This window comes from Symphalangus syndactylus, chromosome 6 (genome assembly GCF_028878055.3).
Source record: "Symphalangus syndactylus isolate Jambi chromosome 6, NHGRI_mSymSyn1-v2.1_pri, whole genome shotgun sequence".
NCBI classification, from domain to species: domain Eukaryota; kingdom Metazoa; phylum Chordata; class Mammalia; order Primates; family Hylobatidae; genus Symphalangus; species Symphalangus syndactylus.
The window spans coordinates 97,168,183-97,190,639 of NC_072428.2; the positions used below are offsets into that span (position 1 = coordinate 97,168,183).

The window sequence follows — 22,457 nt, forward strand, 5'->3', positions numbered from 1 at the left end:
TATTGAATGTGAGGTATTTCTATAGAGACATAAATAGAATCATAGATCTCTAGGCCTAAAAGGAGTCTTAGAGATTATCCGGTATCCAATTCCTTCATTTTACAGAAAAAAACTGAGACCCAGAGAGTCCCAAATCTTGTAAGAGAGAGTTTGAGATTTGAACACAAGACTTCAGTGCTCCTTCTGTCTGATTTCATTGTAATTTATGCTGTATGTGAGCATCACAGTCAACTACATACCATAACTTTCCCAAAGGAGAAGGAACATTCATTAGGGCTGGAACAAGAGATAATAAATGCAATATTTTAGGCCAGTCTCAGTGGCTCACATCTATAATCCCAGCACTTTTGGAGGCCAAGGCGGGTAGATCACCTGAGGTCAGGAGTTTGAGACAAGCCTTGCCAACATGGTGAAACCCCGTCCCTACTACAAATACAAAAATTAGCCAGGCTTGGTGGTGGGCACCTGTAGTCCCAGCTACTTGGGAAGCTGAGGCACGAGAATTGTTTGAACCCAGGAGGTTGAGATTGCAGTGAGTGGAGATCACGCCACTGCACTACAGCTTGGGCAACAGAGCAAGACTTTGTCTCAAAAAAAAAAGCAGTATTTTAAAATGTTATGTCCAATCTGTCTAAAACTGAAAAGTGTTGGGTAACTAAAGGGGAAGGAAGGAAAGAGGTCAGCTAATTTTAAGGTTGAATGGAGGAAATGGGAGTGGTAGGGTGGGTATAGGGGCTGTCAATGAACCCAAACACAACTTGGAAGGCATGAGTAAAAGAGATTAGCCAATTGAGACTGATCTTGACTCAAGGGAGGGAAAAGATAGAATGGGATAGCTCTCTGTAGAGAATTTCCTATAGTGATAGTGAATGAAAATAACGAAACTAGGTATTTAGGTCTAAGTTTGTAGAAAGACTACAGACTCAGAAGTGATTTTTTTTTTAAGGAAAGCCAAATAACAAAGATTTCTGGAAGTTATGAATAGAGAACAGAGGATTAATAGAGTTCTGTTCAGGAACTGTTACTCAAAGAAAAAGCAAGAAGTAAGCTGGGTATGGTGGTACACGCCTATAACACCAGCTACTCAGGAGGCCAATGAGGGAGGATCGCTGGAGCTCAGGAGTTTGAGATCAGCCTGAGCAACACAGCAAGACTCTGTTTCCGGAAAAAAAAAAAAAAAAAAAGGAAGAAGAAGTAGAAAGTAGAAAGAGGATAGATGTGGCTGAGTGCAGTGGCTCACACCTGTAATCCCAGCACTTTGGGAGGCCGAGACGGGAGGATCATGAGGTCAGGAGATCGAGACCATCCTGGCTAACATGGTGAAACCCCATCTCTACTAAAAATACAAAAAATTAGCCAGGCGTGGTGGCGGGCGCCTGTAGTCCCAGCTACTCTGGAGGCTGAGGCAGGAGAATGGCGTGAACCCAGGAGGCGGAGCTTGCAGTGAGCTGAGATTGCACCACTGCACTCCAACCTGGGTGACAAAGCGAGACTCCGTCTCAAAGAAAAGAAAAGAGGGTAAATGCAATCGGGAGACAGGAGTGACAGAGAATGTAACACAAGAACACAGAAATAATTGGATTTTTAAGGAATTATTTGACACAAAATAGTGCAACCAGATTTTAGGAAGAAACTCTCTTTAAGGAGTAAAAATAAAAGTTCACAACAAAAAATACATAAAGAGTAGGTTGAGGATATTTATATTTAGGTTCCCGTTATATTAACAATAAATGCAAACTACAAAAATGAGTAGAAGAAGCCCATCAATAAATAATGAAAAGAGAAAAGATTGGCTTTTGATAAATACATTGCAAATGTTTCAAGTTTTTTCTTTTATTTATCACCCAGAAAAATTTGTTTTAAACGTATTTATGAAGTTTTATGAACACAGCATTGCCAGCTTAAGAGTAAAACAAACAAACAAAAAAGATTGTCAAGTATATTTTTCATGACTAATGCCGACCTGTCTGTCCCACTTCCGCTAGAATCAGAGGCTCCCGCAATTATGCAATAAAGCCAGCTGGGAGGATCAGACAGGGCCCTGCACACTGTGGGGAGATAGATGTGTTTTAGGGAAGGCAACCCTATGGAAAATGGCCACATCTTGCCAACTGCTGTCTCGGGGGCTTTGTCTCTAAACCAAGGATCTGCATAATGGTATCAGCTGCTCTCCTTATTGCAGCCCTGCTGATAACATTCTCAGGCTCTATTTAATAGCAATGATGCGTTTCTGCCCAATACCAGCAAATCGGTAAAAAGGACGCATATCCACTCACCTCTGAATTAAGTATCCCAGTTTATAGGCTCTCAGACCATCCTATATTTCTTCATAATTATGTAATTTGTTTCCTATTTTTGTTTAATGTCAGTTTCTCCAACCAAGATATAAGGACGGGAACAGTTTGCCTCTATCCTAATTGTCCTTTGGTGTAACCATAACTTCTAGCATGGTGCCTTGCACAGAGTAAGTGCTATAAATAATGTTGAGTTCATGGATGAACTCTCTCTCAGACAGTCACTGCAGCTATTAAAGGATATGTTCCTTAATCTATGTCAAACAGGTAACTTTCTACATTTTTAAATCCTGGAGAATGGTTGCATTTCAAATATCTTCGAAGGCTTATTCTTATTCATTTGCTTACTGCAACTCTCAGTGTTAAATGTTTTTGATTCATTGGGATGTGCTCCAAAAATAGAATGTCTAATCTAAGTACATAAATTGGCCCAGGATTGCATCCTGGACATATTATTATTATTGTTGATGATAAACTCAGGTTTCAACTCTCTTCCCAATAGCTTTCCATCCTCCCTGGATTATTTTATGCCAAAAAAGGCATGCTTTATAGAGCTCTTAGTTCCTTAATTGGCAGGTTCTATTTAAATACATAGATAAGCGTTGTCAGGCTGTGCTGCTAAGAGTGAACTACTACTGGAAAGTAACATTACAGTAAAAACAATACTGTTGGAAGCTTTCTATATTTCTTCCATCCTTCCTTGTTTTTTTGAAAACTTGAGAAGGGCCTGGTTTAAAAGAAATTCCAAAGAAGAATAATTCAAAACCTAGCAATAGCTAGAAATGTCATTATAGGCCAGGCGCGGTGGCTCACGCTTGTAATCCCAGCACTTTGGGAGGCCGAGGCGGGCGGATCACGAGGTCAGGAGATCGAGACCACAGTGAAACCCCGTCTCTACTAAAAATACAAAAAATTAGCCGGGCGTGGTGGGGGGCGCCTGTAGTCCCAGCTACTCGGAGAGGCTGAGGCAGAATGGCGTGAACCTGGGAGGCGGAGCTTGCAGTGAGCCGAGATTGCGCCACTGCACTCCAGCCTGGGCGACAGAGCAAGACTCTGTCTCAAAAAAAAAAAAAAAAAGTCATTATAACATTAACTTTATCATATATGCAAGCATATGCAAGCAGTAGATATATTTGATATTATAACTATTGCATGATCTTACTTTAACATAGCCCCTGAGAAATTCTGGGGAATTGCTCAAATCTTCTCTCAGTGCTTGTTTATATTTTAAAGAGTTTACGGCCGGGCGCGGTGGCTCACGCTTGTAATCCCAGCACTTTGGGAGGCCGAGGCGGGCGTATCACGAGGTCAGGAGATCGAGACCACGGTGAAACCCCGTCTCTGCTAAAAATACAAAAAAAATTAGCCGGGCATGGCGGCGGGCGCCTGTAGTCCCAGCTACTCGGAGAGGCTGAGGCAGGAGAATGGCGTGAACCCGGGAGGCGGAGCTTGCAGTGAGCCGAGATCGCGCCACTGCACTCCAGCCTGGGCGACAGAGCGAGACGCCGTCTCAAAAAAAAAAATTAAATAAATAAAGAGTTTATGTGACTTTTTTCTTTTCCTTCTTTTTTTTTTTTTTTTTGAGACAGAGTCTCTCTCTGTCACCCAGGCTGGAGTGCAGTGGCACAATCTTGGCTCACTGCAATCTCTGCCTCCTGGGTTCAAGTGATTCTGCTGCCTCAGCCTCCCGAGTAGCTGGGACTTCAGGTGTGTGCCACCACACGCGGCTAACTTTTGTATTTTTAGTTGAAACAGGGTTTTGCCACGTTGGCCAGGCTCGTCTTGAACTCCTGGCCTCAAGCCATCTACTCACCCTCAGCCTCCCAAAGTGTTGGGATTACAGGCATGAGCCACAGCGAAGGCCTGTGAGGTGTGTTTTTTTTTTTTTTAATTTATTTATTTTTTTTAGCTTATGTCCAATCTTTTAAAACAACACCCTTATTCTATTAGGATCCATGATGAGTAGCACATTTCTTGGGAAAATGAAATTTTTCATAGTTTTGAAGTACCAATGGTGCCTATAAGAAATGATTTAACAAAATTTAACCGTAGGTGTCCTCACTGAGTTACGATGATTTCTTTCTTAATTTTCCCAGTGGCAGGGTAATGTCTTAGAAAAGAATGAGGTCTCTAAGCTGCTCTACAAACAGCTCATTCTAGTTGATATGGTTTATGTATATTCTGCTGACTCTGTTTCTGCTAGTAAATGGTTGGGAAACCTTGGGGTTGTCATTTTTAACCTCCATATGGCCTCGCTTCTCTCAACTACAAACCGAAGGAATTGAATAAGATCAATGGTTTAGAATATTTAGCAACAAAATTCTTTCTTCAAATGAAATATTTTGTCAAAGCCTGAAGTATGGAATAGAATATGGCTCCAATTAATGTAGCTTGAAAATCACTAATCTAAATACTATCTTATGTCATTTGATTATGAATATTATCATTTCCATTAATTGATTCATATCATATTCAGTGAGTATTAATAAATACTCACTGAATGCCTGCTAGGTACCCCTAAGGACCGCTAAGGATCCTGCTGTATCATGTATGCAAGCCAGGTATTTTCCAATACATTATTTCCAAAGGGAGACCAAGTAATTCCCCAAAGAAACAAAAAGTTACAAGTACCAAAGAATGTACAACATAGAGAGCAGTTACTTCTGGCCAAGGGGTGAAATAAGTCTTCATGAGGGGGTGGCACTTGAGCAGGAGGTAGGATTTTTGACTGGGGAGGATGGGTATGGATTTCCAAGTGGGGCAAACATAGTAAGTGAAGGTACGGAGACAGGACATTGAAAGGTATGTTCAGAGAAAGACAAGTGTTCCCGTTTGGTTATAGTATAAATGGTAAGACGGAGACTTTGAGCTAAAGCTGAGAAATTAGGTTGGAATCAGATTATGGAAGTCCTCAGATTTCATGATAATGAGGTTTGCTTTTATTCTCCAGGAAATAGAAAGCCATTGGAGATTTTTTGTTTTATTTTTAGCAGAAAGTGACATAAACAGAAATGTACCCAGAAAAGATTTCTCAAGTAATAATGTGTAACTAGAAATGGGAAAGACTGGAGACAGGATGGTTAATTGGGAGACAACAGTCCTGATGAGAAGTGATGAAGACCCAGCCTAGGATGGTGCTATGGACTGAATTGTGTCCCTTGCTCCAAATTCATATGTTGAAGTCCTAACCCCCAATGTGACCGCATTTGGAAACAGGGCTTTTAGGAGGTAATTAAGGTTAGATTAGGTCATAAGGGTGGACCTTGTAGGACTGGTGGCCTGATAAGAAGAGGAAGAGACAACAGAGCCCTGTCTCCATGCACACACACCAAGAAAAGGCCATGTGAACACACAGTGAGAAGGTGGCCATCTACAAGCCAGGAAGAGAGCTGTCACCAGACCTCAACCACATTGGCACCCTGATCTTGGACCTCCATCCAAATAAATTTCTGTTGTTTAAGCCACCAGTCTATGGTGCTTTGTTATGGCAGCCAGAGCAAACTAAGACAGACAGTGACATTAGAAATGGCAGGAAGAAGACAAACGTCAGCAAGATACCACAGAAGTAGAATTGACAGGACTTGACAACCAAGCTACTTTGGGACAGGAGAGATTTTGGGGCTCAGAAAACAATACCCTAAAACGAACGCTTCAGAAGCGAAAGTGTTCTCTGGTCTCTCCTGTCCTGTCTCTCAGTCCCATTGTCTCCCGAAGCCAGCCATAGAAACTAGAATCCCTCTTCTCCAAGGTAGGTCATAGAAACCAGAACCCCTTTTCCCCCAAGATAGGCATAAAACCTAAAAATATTACTCTAACTTTCACTCTGCCTTTCTGTGTAAAAACTTGCTATAAAGAAAATTATCTGACCTTATTTGACTATAGGTCATAAGACCCCCATTCCACAGAGGGTCTTGCCCTCTACCCAGAAGGAAAGAATGCACGCTCAGGGGCCAGGAAGAATCTAGACAGATAGGCCTTGCTGAGGTTCCCCATTCTGTCTATTCTCATCAGATTCTAATCTTTTTGTCCAGTCATATTTCTATATGGCTGTCCATACTTTGTTGAATTGAACCTAAGCATAAAAATGGACAATTTCTCCTGTATCTGTGGGTCTTCCTTCTGAAAGCTTCCATGTATACATGTTAAGTAAATTTGTATGCCATTTCTGCTATTAATCTGCCTTTTGTGAGCTGAGTTTTTTTCAGTGAACTTTCAGAGGGCCAAGGGGTACTTTCTCCTTTGGCCCCTGCAGACGCAAAAGTCAACTGTGGCTCTGAGAGTCTAAGCTGGTGACTAGAAGGTGTTATGACACCACTTACAGAGATAGAGAATGATAACGGGGAAGAACAATTCTGAGAGCACAGAGCTAGGTTTTTGTTTGTTTGTTTGTTTTGTGTTTTTTTTTTGAGACGGTGTCTCACTCTGTCACCCAGGCTGGAGCGCAGTGACGCGATCTTGGTTCACTGCAAGAGAGCTAGGTTTTTTTTCCTGACAAGTTTGGTTATTGAATTTGAGGTGTTGGCAATGTACCCATATGCAGAGTCTTCTAGGAGGTAAATGAAATTGTGGCTTGGTCATTAAGAGGGAAGATTGAATGAAAAATTTCATTTATTTTGGAGTCATCTGTAGAGGGATAACACCAAAGACTTCTCATTGATGAAAAAAAACATTAATTAATGCACAATATGCTACAGATAGAAAAAGATCTATACATTCACTACAAATCATACCCCTCTCTATGTCTACTAGGTAGGCCTAGCTTATGTGTGATTTTACAAGTTCTAGAACTCACACAGTAAAAGAATTGGAAAATGTAGAATGTCTACCTTTATTTTTTATTTATTTATTTATTTTTTTTGAGACGGAGTCTCGCTCTGTCGCCCAGGCTGGAGTGCAGTGGCGCGATCTCGGCTCACTGCAAGCTCCGCCTCCCGGGTTCACGCCATTCTCCTGCCTCAGCCTCTCCGAGTAGCTGGGACTACAGGTGCCCGCCACCACGCCCGGCTAATTTTTTGTATTTTTAGTAGAGACGGGGTTTCACCGTGGTCTCGATTTCCTGACCTCGTGATCCGCCCGCCTCGGCCTCCCAAAGTGCTGGGATTACAAGCGTGAGCCACCGCGCCCGGCAGAATGTCTACCTTTAAAATGGTAAATAAAATGTACTTTAAACACCCGAAAGTATTCCCTTGTGCTTTGATACATGTACAATCTGTTTCTGTTGGCAAGAGAAAGACTAAACAGAATTTAGCAAACCATACAGTTCAACAAACAAAAGATACTATGACCCTGAAGTAGGGTAAATGGTAAACTGTTCTTCAAATAAAGCACACATTTGCTCTAGGAGGACTGAAAGCAAAAATAGAACAGTCTATGCCATAGGGAGGCTGATTAGCAAAAGAATTCTACACCTGGGAATCTTGCTTCTTCAATTTCACAAGTGACAATGGAGTAACTAAGTTGGAGAGAGAAAATGAGGATCAAGGGAAAAAAATCACAGAAACAGAACAAAACAATATAAAACAAAGACAATAAATAGAGTATTTAGGGAACACTCTGAAGACTTTTCCCTGTAAAAAGTGGCTCTTTGTCTTAAGGGCCTCTGATTTCTAAAACTCACAAAACTTGAAGATGCAGGTTTGGAATTTCCCACTAAATGTTTAACCCACTAAATAGGAACTGGAAAATTTCAGCTATGTGGACCCTTATGCCCAGAAATAAAGGAAAGAGTTGTAAGAAATGCTGAGGCACCTGTAACCTAGTACCTGCTATAGAAATCCATACTCCTCAACTTAAAGTGTTGTGTGCATATCATTCCCATTTCTCAAAGGCACCTTCACTTATGTAAGTGATTTCTCTTGCTATTTAATGACATATTTCTAAATAATACATATGTTTTTATTTCTTGATTCATTTAGAATTTCCATTGACTTCCTGTTACGGAATATCAGAATTAGTGACCCCAGAACATATACACAGATACACACACACAGAAAAATACACACAGTCACACAGACATATGCAATCTTCCCCTTCTCTTTTCTGCTCCTAAATCATACCACACTTCTTTGGTTGTATCGATACTTGTTTTCATTGTTGTGACTACATAAATATTGCTTATTGCTAAGCCACATCGTGTTCTATGACTTTATTTCCGTTTTTTTCAACTTTTGTTTTCCCTGAAGTAGACTGCAATATTTTCAATTGCCTAGTTTTCTTTTCATTTCTTTTTTTTTTTTTTTTTGAGATGGAGTCTCACTCTGTCATCCAGGCTGGAGTGCAATGGTGCCATCTCCAACTTAGTTACTCCATTGTCACTTGTGAAATTGAAGAAGCAAGATTCCCAGGTGTAGAATTCTCTTGCTAATCAGCATCCCTATGGCATAGACTGTTCTAATTAGACAGAGTCTCGTTCTGTTACCCAGGCTGGAGTGCAGTGGCGTGATCTTGGCTCACTGCAATCTCTGCCTCCCAGGTTCAAGCCATTCTCCTGCCTCAGCCTCCAGAGTAGCTGGAACTACAGGCACCTGCCACCACGCCTGGCTAATTTTTTTTTTTTTTTTTTTTTTTTTTTTTTTTTTTTTGAGACGGAGTCTTGCTCTGTCGCCCAGGCTGGAGTGCAGTGGCGCAGTCTCGGCTCACTGCAAGCTCCGCCTCCCAGGTTCACGCCATTCTCCTGCTTCAGCCTCTCCGAGTAGCTGGGACTACAGGCGCCCGCCACCACGCCCGGCTAATTTTTTGTATTTTTTTAGTAGAGACGGGGTTTCACTGTGGTCTCGATCTCCTGACCTCGTGATCCGCCCCCCTCGGCCTCCCAAAGTGCTGGGATTACAAGCGTGAGCCACCGCGCCCGGCCTTACGCCTGGCTAATTTTTTGTATTTTTAGTAGAGACGGGGTTTCACCATGTTAGCCAGGATGGTCTCGATCTCCTGACCTCGTGATCCCCACCCTTGGCCTCCTAAAGTGCTGGAATTACAGGCGTGAGCCACCGCGCCCAGCCGTCAATCGCCTAGTTTTCTCTGAACTATAATTTATTTATTCCCCAAAGTCTCTGCCAGAGGTGTAGTTTTTCTCAATATAATCAAACACGTGAGATAATTTATGAGTTTCTTTCCTTTTTCTTGGGGACTTCCATCTGTATGTCTTTGATTTCCTCTTCCAGTTGGACCTGGATGATCTCTAGACCTGCTGAACCACAGCTATCCCAGGTCCTTCATCATTATCCTGAGAATTATCAGTATATAAATAGAATTTAAAGCCACTAGACTTGATGAGATCACCGAGGGAGTGAGTGCAGAGAAAGATGTCTGGAGTGCTTCAACATTGAGAGGTCAGGAAGAGGAGTCATATTCAGTAAAGAAGATGACAAGATGTGGCCAGGGAGATAGGAGGAGAGCTAAGAAAAGGTGGAATCATGAAAGCTAAGTGAAGAAAGTATTTCACATGGGCTTTTTCAACATGGCTGATTACTTCATCAAACCAGCAAGGAGAATCCCTTCTTAAAAGGGCTTTCCCCTGATTAAGTCAGGACCTGGATAATCTGTCTTTTGATTAACAAAAGAAAAAAAAGGCCGGGCGCGGTGGCTCACGCTTGTAATCCCAGCACTTTGGGAGGCCGAGGTGGGTGGATCACGAGGTCAGGAGATCGAGACCACGGTGAAACCCCGTCTCTACTAAAAATACAAAAAAATTAGCCGGGCGTGGTGGCGGGCGCCTGTAGTCCCAGCTACTCAGATAGGCTGAAGCAGGAGAATGGCGTGAACCCGGGAGGCAGAGCTTGCAGTGAGCCGAGATTGCGCCACTGCACTCCAGCCTGGGCGACAGAGAGACTCCATTTCAAACAAACAAACAAACAAACAAAAACTGCTTTGATACTGCAATTCATTTAATTCATCTGCAAAATCCCTTCAACTTTATTCTTTTTTTACTGGCTAGAACAAAGTTACAGGTATCACTCATGCTCAAGAGAGAAGATTGTGGCCAGGCACAGTGGCTCATAACTGTAGTCCCAGCACTTTGGGAGGCCAAGGTGGGTGGATCGCTTGAGGCCAGGAGTTTGAGAACAGCCTGGCCAACATGGTGAAACCCCGTCCCTATTAAAATACAAAAATTAGCTGGGCGTGTTGGCGGGCACATGTAATCCCAACTACTAGGGAGGCTGAGGTAGGAGAATTGCTTGAACCTAGGAGGCGGAGGTTGCAGTGAACCGAGATCGTGCCACTGCACTCCAGCCTGGGCAACAGAGCAAGACTCAGTCTCAAAAAAACAAAAAAAAAGAAAGGGGATTGCACAGGACCTGAATAGCAGGGAGAAAGCAGTCACCCAAGAGTGTGTTTGCCACAGAGTGGCTCAATTGAAGAGAAACATTGATGACACAGAAGAGAGAGGTGACAACTGCAGGAGCAATTTCCTTGAGTAGGTCAGAGGGAATGAATGGAGTACAGGTAGACAGAACATTAACAGACAGAAAATGAAGTATGTGGGAACAGGTTCGGGTAGGCTACTTGATGTCATGGTGGGAGCATGTCTCAGTTCCCTTCTGCTTACTGGAGCTTATATATTCTTGTTTCTCAGTTTGTCTCCTCGTTTTGGTAAAACTTAGATTCCTGACAAAGGGAAATGGGAATCTATATTATGTAAAACTGACATGTCTGACAATATCTTCAGTTTACCTTTATTTTGCTGAATATAGAATTTTGGTTTGAAAATAGTTTTCCCCCAGCATTTTGAGGATATTAGTTCTATTGTCTTGCAGCTTCCAGTGCCATGTTGAGGAGTCTGATGATGTTCTGATACCTGAGCTTTCAGATGTGATTTGTTCTGGTTTTGTCTCTTTTTGTCTTGTTTTGTTTTTCCTCTGTCTGAAAGCTTCTATACTCTTCTATTTATGATAGTGTTCTGAAATTTCAGCATTCTGGACTTAATAAGGATATTTTTATTTATTGTCCCATAAGCCTGTCCATGGGCCCCTCCAATCTGGAAATTCATATCATTCAATTCTAGGAAAAGAGACTGTATGATTTCTTTAATAATTTTCTCCATTTCTCATTGTCTTCTTTCTTGAACTATTATTTCAATGTTAAAAATTAAATCCTTTAATTTTCTTATTTTTCTCTGCTATTTTCTAGATTTTTTATTTTGTTCTACTTTCTGGTAATTTCTTCAGCTTTATCTTGGATCCTTTTATAATTATATATCTACTGTCATAGTTTTAATTTCTAAAAGTTCTTTCTTATTTCTTTAAAATATAGCACAGTGGCCCTAGAGCCAGACTGGGTCCCATCCCAGTACCATTTGCTAGCTATGTGATCTTGGGCAAATTACTTAACGTCTCTGTGCCTTGGTTTATCCATCTGTAGTGTAATATATCTATCTCTTAGAGTTCTTGTAAAAATTAAATGAGTCAATAGACATAAACTATCTGGAACAGTATCTAATAAATGAATGTTGGGAATTATTGTTATCATTACTGTATGTTAGAGAAAAATGCCTTTTTGACTTTTTCTTCTGTTCACACTTCAGTTTTTACTTCTTTGAATTTATGTATTTAATTCATTTATCTTGATTCTAGTCTTTCATATGAATAACTTTTCTTGGAAGTCAGGATTCTTACATAATTTCATACTTGTAAAGTATGCGGAGGGAAGGTGGTTACCGACCAGTGGACTTCACAATGGAGTGAAAACACAGAGACCTGAGTTTTTCAATGGCGACCCTCCAATGTCAGCAACTGTAGGTCTTGTCTCTTGGGCTGGTCAGTTCCCTAAAAAGGAATTCTCTAATTTCCTGCCTAAGAGGGTATAAATCTGTCTGTCCAAAATTTGGGGAGTCCAGAGGGGAAGGAGGCCACCAGTAAGTAGTTCACCAATCAGGATCAATCTTCCTCTTTTTAGTATAGAACCTCATCCCCACAGTAACCTGTGTAAACTTCTCTAGAAAATAAATTCCTCCACTTCCCGCTGGGAATGAAGAAGAGCAATTACTCGCCTACATAAGGTAGAGAAGGGGCTGGAGGGTGGACAGTGTTATCAGCTCTTTCTACAGCCATTTAACCAATCCTCACCCCTTACCACCACCCCAGAGACACCCAGTGTCTTCAGACTCTGTGCTCCGTAATACAGATGTGATCTTGCTTCTTGTTGGCTTACTCTCACTGACCCTTCACCCAGGCTTAGGTTCCAGCATTCTTCAGTTTGTTGTTAGTTCCAAAATTCTAGTAGACAACTCTCATCTGTTCTTGTCTCTTTTCTTATTCTTTTTTTTAATTAAAGAACTAAATTTCTTTTTAAAATTTGTGATAAAGTACACATACCATGAAGTTTACTATCTTTATCATTTTAAATGTACAGTTTAGTAGTGTTATATATACTCACATTGTTGTGCAACCAGTCCCAGAACTTTTTCATCTTGCAAAACCAAAGCTCTTTACCCATTAAACAGCTTCCTATTCTTCCCTCCCCAGTCAGCCACTGGCAACCACTATTCTACTTTCTCTTTCTATAAATTTTGACTTTTCTAGATACTTCATATAAGTGGAATCATATAGTATTTGTCTTTCTGTGACTGACATTTCACTTAGCATAATGTCTTCTAGCATGTGTCAGAAATTCCTTCCTTTTAATCAAAAAAGGAATAATCAAAAAAATTTTTGATTATTCAAAATTCAAAAAAATTTTGATTATTCAAAATTCAAAAAAATAAAAAAATTTTTTTTGAATAATTAAAAAAATTATTTTAAATTTTTATTGTGGTTCTCCTGTTCTTTTTGTTGTTTAAGTTATCCTTTGTTCCTTTAGCCATTATTTTAGTGGAGTAGAGATAAACTTCTGTGTCCAACCTGGTCCTTAATAGAAAACCCATATTCTATTTATGAAATGTGATGTTTAAGGACATATTCTTTGTTGCTTTTTAAGAATCTCTTTAACTTTGCAAGATTCCTTAAAGGAGAATAATGAGTATACATTTCATCCTGATTTAGCCAAAGAAAAACTTATGCTTTGATATTAAGCAAAAAAAGTTGCTTCAAGCAGCTTCCTATTCAGCATGAATATAAGCTCTTCCTTAGTGAATCTAGCATAGTGGATCTCAAAGTGTGGTCCCCAGACCTACAGCCTAAGTATCACCTGAGTATTTGATAGACAAATTCTCAGGCCCCACCTCAGACTTACTGAATCTGCAACTCTGGGGGTGGGGCCCAGCAACTGTGCTTTAAGTAGCTTTGCAGGTGATTCAGATGCTTGGTAAAATTTGAGAGTCACTAGTTTTCTAGTGGCAACCCTTTTGCAAAGTTGCCCGTAGAGATTAAACATTTTACTCACTCTTAGTCCAAATGTCTGTAAGATTTTCAGGCTATGAGGTGACCATCTTTTAGCAGGCATGTTGTGAAGTATCTGTACCACATCTATAACATTGGGACTATTCCCAATATTCGGGACTTTCCTCTGCTGAAGTGGCAGGCCTTACCATGTATTTACACTACCTGACCACTTCCTTATCTGGCACCCTACTGGCCACACTTACTAGACCACCTCAGTCAAGGCCAGGCAATCTACTAGATGATTCTCTCTTGAGAATATGAATCAGAGACACCAAAACTGTAGTCAGTGTTGAAATGCTAAACGTATGTAAAACTGAGGCTGATGATCATAGTCAGCCTTGGGCAAGAACAGGCCCTGTATCCTCTCAATTGCCTCCTTTTTTTTCCTTGAGTGGGTATATATTTCTTGCACTCCAGAGACTTGATCAGGAAACACCTTAACTATTGACAGGAAATGCTGCATGATTGATTGGTCATAGTGATTATTCTGTACTGCTTGCCCAAGCCATTGACTTTGTTTTTTGGCAGTTACATATAAGCAAGTTGATGTCTCTGTTTAATTTCCCGGTGTGAAAACAATTTGGTAGCACTCTTTTCATTTCAATGCTGAGCTCTCAGAGTTCATTTGCCATTGCTTCCAGTCTGATTCTCTGAGAAATTGGTGTAAATTGCTTTGTAAATCCACAACCAAAGAATCAATATCAGTGATGTTCTTTTAAAGAATATGAGATACATAGTTCCCGTAGCCACTGTTCAAAAGGCTCAAAATGAAATATTCTGAAAATGAAAGCAAAAGAAATCATACAATATTACCAAAAAGGTTATGTGGTAGTGAATAAAAGCCAGAATATGATTTGAGAAGTGAACATTTGTTCTGAGAACAATGCTAACGTAACGGGAATATCAGGACCAAGCTTTACTTTTTCAGGTCATGGTTATTGATTTAAGAACTGATGCAAATGAAAATTACCAAAGAGCTGTTTGCAAAGATGTTTCAAGTCCAATAAGTCTTGTTTTAGTATTATACTATTGTAAATCTCTCAGGATGAAAGAGACTATGTAGGTCATTTAATCCAATTACGCATTTCATGCTTGAAATCATTTCTATATTCCTAAAGAAATGAGAACCACACAGCCTTGGCATTGTGGTTGATGACAGAGAGCTGTCTACCATGCTTCACATAATAAATCTACAAAAAGAAATAAATGAATTTGGAAACACAAAATGGCATTAACAAGAAATGGCTCTTATTAATGTTTGGGAAAGTAGTGCTTTTTTTATTTTGTCATTCCTGGGGAAAAGGAGTTAGACATCGCGGCAGAGATTGATAATTATCTCCAGACTTTTTTTTTTTTTTGAGGCAAGGTCTTACTCTATCACCCAGGCCGGAATACAGTGGCACAACCACAGCTCACTGCAGCCTTGACCTCCCTGGGCTTAGGCGCTCATCCCACCTCAGCCTCCCGAAGTTAGGACCACATGTGTACCACCAAGCCTGGCCAATTTTTGTATTTTTTTTGTAGAGATGGAGTCTCCCTATGTTGCCCAGGCTGGTCTCCAACCCCTGGGCTCAAGCGATCCACCCTCTTTGGCCCTCCAAAGTGTTGGGATTACAGGAGTGAGCCACTGTTCCCGTCCAGACTTGGTTCTTTTTAATCCCCAAATGTTTACTTGGCACATGACTGCTCAAAATAAATATTACATTTCCAAACTTTTCTAATAGCCATGGGTTTCAGTTGCTATTGCTGTGTAACAGATTATCTCAAAACCTGGAGGCCTACAACAACATTTTTATTATGCTCACAGATTCTGTGGAACAAGACTTCAGCTAGGGCATCTGGCACAGGGCTGGTTTCTTCTGTCATGCTGACTTGACTTTTATAATGCTCTATTGGTCAAAGAAATCACAAGCACATTCAGATTCAAGGGGAGGGGAAATAAGACTTCAATTCATTAGTGGGTAGTGGCCACACCACACTGTAGGAGATATTGTTGTAGTCATCTTTGGAAAATGCAATCTGCCACACCAAAGGTGTGGCCATGTTGACTAAGTTCTAGCCAAGAGGATAGAAGAGGAATTGTGTTTAACTTCCTAGAAGTGTCTTTAAAGGGTATGTGTTGCAGGGAGGGGAGGGGAGCTTCCCTTCTCTTTTTCACTTTCCTCTTAGCTAAAATATGACTGGCCCCGGAGCAGCCATTTTGGACCATAAACTGGATCACAGAGCAATGAGCTGGAGGGAGCCTGGGTCCCTGATGATCATGGAGCACCATACCAACCCTGAACTGCCCACATTTAGATTCCAGAGAAATAAATCTTAAGCTATTGTATTTTGCATTTTCTGCCACATGTGAGCAGTGTTAATCATAATTAATACAAATATTATCACAAATTTAGACAGGTGATAACACATGCATCTTAGATTACCAGATCTATAAAAATAATAATGCTTACACGGTAGAGTAGTACTAACATTGTGCTCCAACCGGTGACATGTGAGGCTCACCATATTTTATAAAAGTTTAATTCTTTTTTTTCTTTTTTTTTTTTTTGAGACGAAGTCTCACTCTTGTCCCCCAGCCTGGAGTGCAATGGCATGATCTCGGTTCACTGCAACCTCTGCCTCCCGGGTTCAAGCGATTCTCCTGCCTCAGCCTCCTCAGCTGGGATTACAGGCGCCTGCCACCATGCCCGGCTAATTTTTGTATCTTTAGTAGAGATGGGGTTTCACCATGTTGGCCAGGCTGGTCTTGAACTCCTGACCTCAGCTGATCCGCCCACCTCGGCCTCCCAAAGTGTTGAGATTACAGGCATGAGCCACTGCACCCGATCAAAAGTTTAATTCTTAAAATGTTTGACACAATTAGAAGCACTTAACTACTGTATATTTAAAAACAACGTAACATTATTACTATAAAGTTGTTAAGAAATGAAAATAGAGAAATACATTGGCTCATGGAGTAAATACAGGATGCATCAGTAACAAAGGGTTAACATCAAGATCCATTTTTACCAAAGGGACTAGTTTGTTACATCTCTGATTTCTAGTCTTGGAGTTTCCCCAGTCATGTGTTTACTCCTCCGTGGGTGGGAAGATAAACCAGAATAACCAAGTGAGCTTGCTCTTGAACTATTTTATTTACAATGATATGATAATTGTAGAAAATGAAGTATGCATACTTAAATAGCATTTAATTGACAAAAGACAATTTTCTCTACTTCAAAATTGTAAACATTTGCAAAGTAAGCCTCATTTCAAAGTCAAAGCCTTCTACTTTAAAAGCATACATTAGTAATTCTATTTTTCTTTATACTGAAGTATTTCAATTTTTGGAGATACAAGTCAAAATCATTCAAAGCATAAAGGAAAGTTTCAAAATAATAAGCGCCTCATCCTGCACTATCCTATTTGAAGGAGATCAACTAACTTTGATAGGTGCCTCACAGTAAATGGTGCCTTTGTCTCAATAAATAGTAAATGCGTGTAGTGCACAACGGAATAGCATCAGTAAGAGGAAACATAATCAACAGGATGGATCGGGAAAGGCTGGATAAAATGTGGTAGAAGAAAAAGAAAGACGTCACAAAGATGGGGTAGCATTTCTTTGTCCAAAAGAGAACCAGTACCACCATAAGACTTTAAACAAAGGACATTAACAACACTTATCATGCAACTAGATTCTAGAAGGAAAATAAAATGCCACTACTAAGGTGGAGGCTGAAGTTTCAGGACAAATCTTGTGGCACCACCTCTGCGAGGGTTCACCATGGCGAATGACGCCTGGGAAGCGGGGAGAGTGGCCAGCCCGCTCCCGGACGCGCGGACAGGTGGACACGAAGGCGGCCTCTCTGGGCCTTCCTCCGCCTCACCCAGCTCGGGCGCGCAGCCAGCCAGCGCATTCCACCCTGCGGTGGTCTGACAGGCGGGTGCGCGGCGCCAGCCAGCGGAGGTTGCCATGGTTTCCGGGGGTCACGTGGGCGCGCTCTCCTGCGCCCCCTCCCGCGCACCGCGGCGGGGCGGGGGCGGGGCGCCCGGGCGGGGGAGAGGCGCGGCCGCGGCGGGAGCGGGAGGAGCAGGAGATGTTGCCAGCCCTCCCGGGGCCGCGCTCGCTCAGCCGCTGCCACCGCACGGAGCAGACGCGCGCCGGGAGCTGCGGGCCGGGCCAGCCGGGCCGCCGGGGCCCAGTGCGCCGCGCTCGCAGCCGGTAGCGCCGCCAGCGCCGTCGGCGCTCGCTCGGCAGCCGCGGGGCCCTAGGCCGTGCCGGGGAAGGGGCGAGGGCGGCGCCCAGGCGCCTGCCGCCCCGGAGGCAGGATGAGCATCGAGATCCCGGCGGGACTGACGGAGCTGCTGCAGGGCTTCACGGTGGAGGTGCTGAGGCACCAGCCCGCGGACCTGCTGGAGTTCGCGCTGCAGCACTTCACGCGCCTGCAGCAGGAGAACGAGCGCAAAGGCACCGCGCGCTTCGGCCATGAGGGCAGGACCTGGGGGGACGTGGGCGCCGCTGCCGGGGGCGGCACCCCCAGCAAGGGGGTCAACTTCGCCGAGGAGCCCATGCACTCGGACTCCGAGAACGGGGAGGAGGAGGAGGCGGCGCCCGCAGACACAGGGGCGTTCAATGGTGAGGACGAGACCCCCCCCTCGCGCCCCCGGATCCCCTCGGTGCCCCCCACCGCTTCCCGCTGTGCTCTCGGATCCTACCGCTTTGCGCACGCACCTCTCCTCGCATTCTCCACCTTTTCCTACCTTCCCATCTCGCCCACCCCCTCAGCATCCATTTCTGTCTCTCCCACTCGCCCACCTTCCTACTCCGCTCTCTGTCATACCCTCTTCCCTTTCTCTGGAGGTGGGAGAGCTGGGTTGTTACGCTTCCCTCTTCCCCTTTGCCCCCTCTGACTGGGCCGGTTGGGGTGGGCATCTGCTAGAAAGACAACTTTCGCTGTGGTTGGAGGTATTTCGCTTGGAGGATACCATTGTGCATAAAGAAACTGGCCCACTTGGCGTCTTCTTTCAGCCCTTGTATTTATTAATGGAATGTCGAAAGAGAAAAGGAGAACGGTGTTTAATATGATTGGCTTTACTGTTGTTACGACGGTAGATTCACTAAAAGAAGCATGACATTGGACTCACTGGGGCAGAACAAAATTTATGGCCAGTAGCTCTGACATTCTTGGAAATAAGAGTTATCTATTATTTTCCAATTTACCAATATCGTGTTGTGTTATTTTTGGATACGTAACAAAGGATTCTATTTAGTCTGAAACCCACGGGGGTCTTTGGAACGAGGAAATGGGTTAATGGTTTGCTTTTTGTATAAAAGACATATTGAATGATTTGGTGCTTTATTTTTTTAAAAGTATATGAGAAAAACACTGTAGGAAGTTCTGAAAGCTTGTTGGTTGTCTTTAGAATGAAAAGCCAGTGAGTAATTGTAAGGATTGTGCCAGACAGTAGAGCTAGAAAGAATGAATGGGAAAGAAAAAGGAATTTTCTCAAATAGCTGCTCCTGGCAAGTCCCACCCCTTCTGCTTACAACCCTCTTTCCCTAACACACCCAGACACACACCCTCATTTGCAGCCCCCTGTATTACACAACATGCCCAAATCTCATTTTTATGGCAACCCAAGCTAAAATACCATGGAATGCAATGTGCAAGTGTTTTCTCTTTGTGGTGTAAGGCAAACATGCATGCAGCATTGCACCAGCTTTTATTTATTTACACTGCTTGTGGTTTGTGTGTCCGCAGTGTATTTCATAAAATGAAAACAGTTAAAAGTATCATTTCATTTCCTTGTGTATGCTCCTAGGAAGATGTTTCTTTTCTTTGCAGGATTACATGTTGAAACGGATTATAAAATTATGTATTTTTAGTTTGTCCAAAACAATCCCAGAAACCCTGGAAATTAGTGCTCTGTGAAGATAAAAGTGAAGCTTGTTACTTACAATTTTAATTTTGGACTTTTAAATGTTTCCCCAAGAGGATAAACATAGTCTTAATAATTCTTTTTGCACAAGAATCGAATCAAATACTTTTCCTACCAGAAACGAGAAAGAGAAAAGAATGCATGTTTTAAATAGGTAAGAAGCAGCAGCCAGTAACGGATGACAGAAAGGGCAGAAATAGATCCAATACTTCTTTTATGCTCCTGACATGTTCATGCACACATACAAAGGGGAAAAAAAGGACTCTTACCAGGTTAGAGAAAACTAAGAACTAAGGGGCTTGGTAAAGACCATATATATATATTCTGTATGATATGTTGTTAATATAATGAAAATATTTTGTTTGTATAATGCATTTGTTGAAGTACTTTGCATGGATGATTCCATTTTCTGCTTATAACAATGTATTGCGCACAGAAGAGATTCCATTTTCATTTTGTAGTGAAGAAATAAACCTTTAACTTCCGAACAGCAGGGGTCATTTTATATGGCTTTATATTCTCCAAGGCACCTTTGCTGTAAAAATTGCTCAATGTGACTTAAACAAGTTAAACTTGTTAAACAATTGCACTGTTTACTCCCTAGCCTCACCCCTAAGGACTTTAAAACTTTTTGACTGCAACCAAATACAATTTGATCATTATCCAGGAGGCACATAAATGTGTATAACAGAAACTTTGGCAATAGTACAGGTACTTCCTTCTGTCAGATGCAGTGCTTTTTGATATTTCCTATTCGAATCAATTATTTCTCCCTATTGTAAATTGTTGTTGAGACCTGCGGTTGAAAAACATTTAATTATATGCTACAAAGTGATTGGCAAGGTTTCTTATAAAGGGTCGGATAGTAAATGTTTTAGACTTAGGGCAACATGTAGTCTTGATCACTTCTTCTTCATTTTTTTTTTAAACTCGTACACCTTCTGAGGGTTGGGGTTGTACAAAATTAGCTGCAGATCAAGGCCATAGCTTGCTGACCCCTGGTTAGAAGAAAATAAAAGTCAAAATAGTACCACTGGGGGAAAAAACAGGAGTGATCCTAAAAAGTATGAGCCTATCAGTTTGACATCTATGTCCAGAAATGTGTCTCATTAGAAAAGAACCCCAGATACTGTGCAATTCTGGCATAGTAAAGAATAAGGATTGGAAAACAAGTCTTAATTTACTATGATACAGCACAAGACTTGCTGGGTCAATAATTCTGAAATTTTCATCGATACCTCAAGGAAGTTTGATTCAGAAATGACCATTACCCTGTACCATTTTTGGAGAGCTTTTTTTAATAGGTTGAGATGGGACATGATATCCTTTTCTTCCCCCTCAGTAGACATCCCACCCAGGTCATTCTGATATCGGTAGTTCCATGACTGTACTTTGGAAAACATTAACAGATAGTGATAATACTATCTTCTTCTTAACAAAACATGATTGCCATTAGTTGACAATTGCTGTGTGCTGTCTAAATGCTTTAATTTTTTTGTCTCAGCTTTATGAGAATGATAAGGCCATCACTTGCCCAGTGTTTCACGTGAGCTGCAAAATCAAGATTGGGATACAGGTGGACCTGGCTTCATCCCTGTGCTCTTGACTGCCATATTCTATCTCTACATGGGGCTGGGGATAGCATAACCTGAGTATCCCTTATATGTCAAGCTCTATTTGGGACCCTTAATGTGTTTTATTCTTAAAGCTCTGAAAAATTAACTTGTCCAAGGTCACACATAAAACGAGTAAGTAGTGAAGCCTGAAGTCTTACTCTTATGTATCTAACCTTGAAGCCCGGGATGATCAGGGAGTTCTTAAATGGAATTTGTTCTGTGGGCTGACTCACAAGTCAGGTTTTCCTGGTTATTTTTTAGTAATGGTGATGGATTTGCATCGTTGGTTCATATCCTCTCTTGTGAATGTCTTTAACGTAAGTAATGGTATTTATGAGAGGTAGGAGTTAAAAGGCAAGTTTTTGACCATGCAACTTTTGCCCATTGACGAACGTAGAGATCAAGCATATTACCTTGACCTCATAATGTCGTGGTTTAATCAAATAAGCCAGGCACCTGCAGTTAGCTGGAAAAATGTTGTCTGGCCAGGGATGGGTGATTTTTGAGGCTCAGGTGGCATGGCCGTAGGTGGCGCTAGAGCAGTCAGATGGGTGAAGGTGGTCTTCTTTCCTACCTTTCCAAAGGATCCCTTCCTCTTCTAATAGCTCTCCTTTCCCTCTCCTATTCTCTTCCAGTCTTATCAATTCTAACTGTTACTTTCCATTTGCTGTCAATTCTGGTCGAAAGAGCAAGCTTTAGGTGTTAGAATGATAGTGGCTTATGGTGACTCTTTCTAGGGAAACTCTCAAAGGCCAGAAAGAAGCCATAGTGGAAACCTCTTGGCATCTATTCTGTCTCCCTCTTCCCCGTCCTAGAGAAAGCAAATACAGTTTGACCTGTCATATCTGAAAGGGCAGCGTCCCTAGGCCTTGAATTTCTTAGAAGGTTTATGGTAGGCTATAGCATTGCATCAGTACTAGTTTGGAGTACAATCTGTGGTAATTCATGATTTTATATAGGCATCGTCAGGAGATCTTGTGTTGCCCAATAATTTCTTCAGTGGAATTGCTGAAACAAAAAATGAAGTAAATACCATTCAGATTACTCTGATAAATGGACAAGTGGTCAGAAACAAAATTAACTACACATGGGCACATGCAGAGCAGTCAACCTGGGAGAAAAAATAACTACTGTGATAGAAAATAAAGAGCTGATTTTCTATATTATAGAAGAAAAAGATCTAGAGTTCAAAGTAGATACACATACCAAAAATATAGAATCATACCCCATAAGACAAGCATATCAAATGTAATAAATAGAAATTTACCATGTAATAACTCTGGCTTAATCCTCTTAACTCTGTCCCATGT

At 41.7% G+C, this 22,457-nt stretch overlaps 1 protein-coding gene across 1 annotated transcript in view; it reads left to right on the top strand.

The window, feature by feature from the left end:
- The first annotated feature begins 17,654 nt into the window (after positions 1-17,654).
- The window catches only part of PRKAR2B (protein kinase cAMP-dependent type II regulatory subunit beta), a 120,324-nt gene continuing 115,521 nt past the window's right edge, over positions 17,655-22,457 (top strand). The window contains exon 1 of the mRNA XM_055283637.2: positions 17,655-18,227. Coding sequence (XP_055139612.1) covers positions 17,921-18,227 — 307 coding nt within the window. The 5' untranslated portion in view covers positions 17,655-17,920. The remainder of the gene's footprint in view (positions 18,228-22,457) is intronic.